Here is a 7,484-nt window from a genome sequence, read left to right as displayed (position 1 = left end):
TATATAATATATATATATATATATATATATATATATATATATATATATATATATATATATATATATTATATATATATATATATATATTATTATTATTACTATACTACTACTACACTACACACACACACACACACACACACACACACACACACACACACACACACACACACACACACACATATCTTGAAAAACTTCTAGGAAATATTTACACTGAGAAGAATTCAGTAATGTTTTGACAACCTATTAATATCAGAGCAACACGAAACGTCAAACTAAAAGTTCTTCAACATATTTTTTAAAAATATATTTTAGGAATTTTAAATATCAAGTCTCTGACTAAATATTGACTGTCATTCAAAAATAATTAAAAAGCAGATTGGATGTAAGTTTATTCAGACCTTGCTAGGCCGGAATGGGCGGGAAGCAATAACAAGCTCCTTTGTCTCACCTTCAGCGCTAATAGCTGTGCCGTTGGTGCCATTCTGCACGCAAGGGCTCTGCTCCTTGCCGTCCTCAGCTGTCTTCTGATTATTGCTCTGCGGTTTCTTGCCGGACTGCCTCGCCTTCGCAGCCTCCTTCTTCTTCTGCTGCTGTTTCTTCTTCGCGTCGGATGGCATTGCCTTTCACCTGGAATTTATCAGCGATTACGGTTACGGTATCCGTGGCGTGAAGAAAGCCAGCGATCGGCCCACGGCGTTTTCGCGCGTTACGTAAGGCATAGGTTAGGCACGTGCGTTATTCGCAAAGGGAAAATACTATGGGAAAGGAAGCGAGAACTGACGTATGGCGTCGCATCGCCGATTAAATCACGAAACGATTGCGACGCGAAATAAGGCGAAATGAGATGAAATGAGATAGAACGAGAACAGGCGGTGAACAGCCGTAAGGAGCAGTGAACATGAGCGGATTCGAGAACTCACCTAGATGAACAAACGAGATTCCAGATCGTCACGATGCCTCTCGAGATTACTACCCTTCCGTGTGATCCGCCTAGTGACTTAGTGAATCTCCGACCACACGCGAGATAAGATAATTATTAGTATCTAATTGTGCGCCAAAAAATGAACGATCCGTACGACACGCGAATCCACACGTGCGTCGAACGAATGGAGGAAAAACCGTCAAACTTCATAGCAGAGTTTGACGCGTAAGCACCTAGATGACGCCACATGTATTGAAAATCGCGTTCGGGAAGATTTATTACAATTATTATAATTATTTTAATTTTTTTTTTTACATATAATCAAGGATTTTTAAACTTGTTCGTAAGTAAATGTGGCATAAACTTTTAGAATTATATTTAAGAAAAGTTACGTATAAATTAAAAAAAATCATTTCTTTCGTTGATATATTTTTTAATTAATTTTTTAAATTGAAATGAAATACCTTCGAGGAAAAGAAAAATTTATTTGATTTTAAGAAATGACATTAAAACATAGAAATTTTTGTTTAATATGCAATATACAAATTTCTTTGATTTAAACAAATTTTTTTTTAATTGAAACCTTTCTCTGAATAGTTCTTAGAAATAAGATGCGACAGTATTATTGGATGTGAATATTAAAATTAAATTGTACTTGAGAGACAAAGAAGTTTTGTAAAATGGCTCTATACTCTATAATTGGTCAATAAAATTATATTATACTATACTTTTTAGAAGATTATCTTGAAGTAATTCATAAATATGTATACTTTTATTTTTTCAACTAGCTTCCTTATTTTTGCATTCCAACGAATTGTTGTTTAGATTTGCAAAATTTAAAAGATGTAAATTGTTAGCTTGGCTCAATAATTATTGTAATATAAGCTTTAAATTCACTTTTACCAACTTATATATTTCTTTTAATTAAAAAAAGTGAGATATTCATAGTTTGATTTTAAGATTTATATGTAGTTTGTCTTTCACAATTAAATACAATCTCAAGATATACGGTTGCTTGTTTGAAAGATTCAAATATTGCATATAATTTAATGCTCAATTGAATGTTAATTTCTATTTGATGACTTTTAATAAAATTTAATTTTGCACTTAAGATTACTCAATGAATTAATCAGTAAAAAAGAAAACAAACGTATTTCTTCTCGTTTTGCATTTATGCTATCATCAGCTATTAATGTAAACAAAGTCGAAAGAGTTAATGAATGAGTACAAGGAAAAATGAAGAAAGAAAGAAAAAGGAGTTTTAAGAAAGGAGTTTAAATAGATATCTTGCATATCTTCTTAATTAATAGTGAATAATGTAAAGTTCTTGTGCATGTCATACATTTATACTGTTGAACTTGAATTTTCATAAAAGACATTAGAAGAAATCGAAAATAAGTTGCTTCCTTTGTATATTGTCCTTAAACTGTACATATGTATTCAAATAATGTCTCAATCCCATTCCAGTTCCATTTATAATAAAAAATTTAATTACATCCTGAATACCATCACTCACAAACCGTACAAGTTCACACGTGCACCGATAAATCGTTGCATTTTCCACTATATGTAATAATGTACTTCTGCAAATAATTTATACGTTTGATAAATTATGTGACATATTCGTTATGTAACTTTTGTTAAAAAAAGATATCTTGTTTGAAATAACGAAATTACTATTATCGTCGTAACATTATAATCAACGTGATGTATCTCGAGTTACAGTATGCGCGAGATACAATATGCAATCCTTTCGATTTATCGAGCACTTCTGGATCTCCCCGATTCGGGGCCGCGTTAACCGAAGTTCAGTCGGGCCGGTCAAGGTGTGTGTTCTTTCTGATGAATGAACGAATGGATAAACGGATGGGGGTTGGGAGCGGAGTGGTAAAAGAAGACACAGACTTGCGCCCCTGTAAAACGGGTCCGAACGTCTGTGCCGGCCGAACGACGATGGTGGGGTTGGCACTGTGGGAGTAGAGGTGGTTCCGGGCTTAATTGCACCGCATCACAGAACGTAGTATCCTCGTAGTACGTGCTAACGGATGACGGAGAGTGTGGGGGTGTAACGTGGCCGTCGTCGGCCGGCGCATTGGCGCGGCGTTTGTACGTAAACCGCACATTCGGAGTTCGATGTGTGCGTACGCGACCGACCAGTGACGTAACTGTTTCACTTGCGTAGTTAGATTGATTGAGCCATCGATTCATACACTAAAAAAGTCTGGTAATAGCTACTAAATGTGTTGAGTGAAATATTGATTTCAACCAAATGTTCAGTTAATGTAACCAAAAATATTTTTCTATAAATATTTAATAAGTATTATCAGGTAATTATATATTTCTTACATTTAGTATAATATTTATTGAATATTTAAAAAAGTAAAATTATTTGTGATTATATTAATTGAACATTTAATTGAAATTATTTCATTCAATCACTTGATAGATATTATCAGGTTCTTTTCTACGTAAGATGATTCTTTTACATTCGGAGATGTGATATATCTCGACATATTTGAAAAATCATCTTTGGGAGAGATTAGATCTAGATTTTCAGCTAAACGTTTGCACGATTAATTTTTCCTCTTTTTTTCTTCTTTCTTTGTTGAAAAAAAAAAGATCAAGTGTAAAAACAATGTAAAAATAATCGATAACACACAGAGAAAAATGTAAAGTAAACATGCGCTATAATTCTAATAAATTTTATAGAATTGACAGGTTCAATATAGAAACAAGTGCCTATGTACTTATGTAAAATTTACTTTGTTTTTCTGGTAAATAAATAATCGTCATATAGCCATACTGTACTTTTTACATTTCGTAAATTTTATGCTACTGCACTTTGTTACTATTTCTTACTCTATAAATTATCATACATCTCAATAGAATTTACTTTATCGATGAGTATTTTTTTGCCTTAGAGCTCATAAAATTTACTGTGCGGTAAAACATACAAGTGTAAAGTCTTGAGAGATTGTTCATGCTTACAGTCTTGAGAATAATATAATTTACTTTATTGTAAGATAAATAAGCATTTAAATGGATTCTTATAATTGTACTTTTTAGCTTACATTTTCAGTATCTTTTATTTTTACGTCAAGTAAAATTTATCATAAGTTCGACAAAAATAGCTAGAATATTTTTATTAAACTTATAAGACTATCTATTTTTCTCAGCGCATCTCTTTTACTAAAAGAAATTAAATAGAAATTAACATTTTATTAATTGAGCATTAATTATGTATTATAAAGATTTAAATCTTTTAAGCAAATACAACTTAAAATTAATCAAGTAATAAAGTTTTATTGAGTCGTGGTCGAATAGTAAAATCTAAAAAGGCATTTGTGAAGTAACATCCGAATTTTTTGATTGACCGCGAAAAGATTTAAGATTTACGTAGTGCGCAGCGTCATCTTTGCGTGACAAATTGGAAAAATCTCAATACATTGTTGCGACTATTCGTGTTGTAATCACGACATAAGTGAATGTAGTTTGCATGTCAGCCGTTGTAACCTTTAATCTTAAGAGTTTCGTAGTGAAAGAGTAGAAAAAAGGGGTTAAAAAAGAGGTGTATGAATGCCATTCATTCAATTATTGCAGCGCTGCCATACCACACGTGATCTACAAAGTTACTTTCCTTTTGCAATTACCGTTATTCATGGATAATTGGTTACTCAAACAGTTATTTTATGGTAATTGCTTCTCTCTTGAATCTCTTCGTTAAAAGCTAAACTCACGGATGCATGTAATGAAGCTGGAAAAAAAAATATTAATACGCAAATAGATCAGTGTAATTAAAATTATATATTGCCTTAAGAATGTTAATTAAATTTAAAGCAAATTAGAAGAAAAAAGATACAAATGATATGTTAAACGATTATGAAAAGATATATAATTGATAAAGTAATCTTATTATATGTTTGCTGAAAAAGTTAAATCTATAAAAAAGTTTTTCAAACAGAAATTTAATTAGTGCTTGATCGATAATTGAATCGGATTCCAATTAATTAACAACGTTTGATATTATCTGTTGTAAATGAAACATCAATCTAATGATTGATATCATAGATATTCAGATAATTGTAAACGTAAGAATATTTTTCTAATAAAATCAGAGATATGAAAATACAAGTAATTTTTATTGACATTAATTGAAGTATTCTAATCTATTATTATGATTATTACAATTACCTTTGACATGCTAATTAAGTTAAAAGATTTATTTTTATAAAATACGATAAAATGCACACAAAATTATAATAAAAAAATATCATTAATTATGACACAAAACGAAATAGTTGTACTAAAAAATTTTAATAAAACAAAAATAATATTGAATTTACAATTCGTATAGGAAAGTAATCTATTCGATATCTTTGTGCGTGGCTATCATACTTAAATCAGTACTTTATATATATTACGATAGATATATCTATATAATATGTACAACATAGGTATAGCAAAACACAGCAGTATACGATAAGTATCTATATATAATTAACGATCCATTACTGGATTAAAATTCGCAATCTATAATGTCTCGTGTCGTTTTCGCAGTGTGATGGATGTGTTGCAAGAGTTCGATGGATTTATAATCCATCGTCACGAAAAATTTAATCCGCGGCTGGCCACTACGTCTCGTCGTAAAATTTATGAACTGACAATCGGACTGCCGCTTCCTTGGCGAAGAATCGACGTCTTTCGTGCCGAGTGTTTTTGACACGAGATGGTCGACCCAATCGATGCCAGGTTGGAATAGCAGAACCGGAAGTAGAACGTTTAGGCCTGTCGACAACGACAAGATAAAAGGAAAGAGGAAGAGAGAGGGAAGAATCAAGCCATCGACTTAAGTCTAGATCTCTTGAGTCGTCAGTCACTTCAGGAGGAAGTCACTTAACTCCTTCAACGAGAAATGCGAAACTAAATGAGATATCTTTTTCATGTGACATCAAAAAGCTCGTCAATGGACATTATATAAATGGTTGATAAATTTATTAAAGCTAAAATTTATTAATTAATAATTTTTATTTATGCATATCAATTATTTTTTAAAAATAAAGAAAACAATAAAGAAAAAAGGCTATGAGCCAAAAATTATTTTATAAAATTAAACATCGTTAATATAGAAGTTTAAATATAAGTAAAAGAAACAATCGATCCTTTAGTTGATTTAATACAATGCTAGCAATAAACAAATAGATTTTTTTCGATCGCAATCAAAGCATTATCAATGTTAAAAAGATAATATTACAAACGGTAAAAACAAAACATAATATAAATTTATACTTCGCTCTTTCTAAATTATTTTTTATTTAAAGGGAGATAAATGAAATAACATACAATTTAAAAGGAGATAAATAAAATAATAATACAATTTCACTGTAAAACAGAGAAGATGTGCCGTTAAAAATTGAATAAATTCTTATGACAGTAAAAAATTATTTAGGTTCCAAATAGTTTTCAAATAATCGATGATAAATGATTTGGCAAAGTATAATGAATCGCGACAACTTCATCGACTCATTCGAATCGTGCATTCAAATAAACAGCTTAATAATCCCACGAATTAAGCCGGTTTATATTTGCTCAAAATAATCATTATTGGCCTCTTTATATTTATTGACTATATAATCACTGACAATTATCTTCCGTATATACTATGAAGTATCGTTAAAATTACTTTTGATCGTTAGGCAGGCGATACTAGTACGATATGCATCTATAAAGGCTTCAATGAAACATTTTAAATTTAAGTAAGTAATTAAGGAGATATGATAAATGTATTGTATATAGCACATATACTAATATTTATTAGTATATGTTTTAATATTTATTAAAAAAACTGTATCTATATGAAAAGAATATGTAACTATATGAAAAGTGTGTTTATAATATTCTATTTTTATTAAAAAACACATTTTTATAGTTTACTTTTATTTGTTATTTTATTATTATAAACTAAAATTTAAAAATGAATAACAAAAATTTAAATGTTTTTAATGTTTTTATATATGTACTTTAAATATTCAGAATGATCTACGCAAAAGTTTTACCGATTAGGAAAAATAAATTAAAAATATTTTATTCATTTACAAAACAACTAATTTCTGCATCGCAATATTCGTATAAATCTCTTTGAATGCTTTAAGTACTTACATTAAAAAATTGAGACTTTTGTCATCACTTTAAATAAAAAGAATTAAAATAATTTTTATTCAAATACGTTAAGTTTTTTGTATTACATGTATTTAAATGCGATCTAGAATAATCTCTAACATTTTCATAATTTTTTATTATTTTAAAATATCGATCATACCTTCTTAATTAATCACACAACACGCATGTAATCGGTTAGAAAAAAAATCTCCTCGCGCCTGGAAAACTCGCGAGGGAAAGCAATCATGTGTATGGCATTCGTCAGCCCCGTTCCGCGAGAATGTGCATACAATATTCCTTGTCAGAGCTTGATTAGCATGTCTATAACCCGCCTCGTGCTCAAGTTTCGTAATGTTTTGCTGTGAAACTGATATACTCCCTGAAATGTAAGTATCATCGATCTCTT

The 7,484-nt window shown here is 30.2% G+C and overlaps 1 protein-coding gene across 1 annotated transcript in view; it reads right to left on the bottom strand.

The window, feature by feature from the left end:
• LOC105617509 (ATP-binding cassette sub-family F member 2) overlaps positions 1–617 on the bottom strand; it is a 3,915-nt gene extending 3,298 nt beyond the window's left edge. The window contains exon 1 of the mRNA XM_012199068.1: positions 449–617. Within this exon, the coding sequence (XP_012054458.1) occupies positions 449–617 (169 nt within the window). The remainder of the gene's footprint in view (positions 1–448) is intronic.
• Between the last annotated feature and the right edge of the window lie 6,867 nt (positions 618–7,484).

The sequence above is a fragment of the Atta cephalotes genome (assembly GCF_000143395.1).
Source record: "Atta cephalotes unplaced genomic scaffold scaffold00001, whole genome shotgun sequence".
NCBI classification, from domain to species: domain Eukaryota; kingdom Metazoa; phylum Arthropoda; class Insecta; order Hymenoptera; family Formicidae; genus Atta; species Atta cephalotes.
This window is presented reverse-complemented; position numbering and strand designations above follow the sequence as displayed.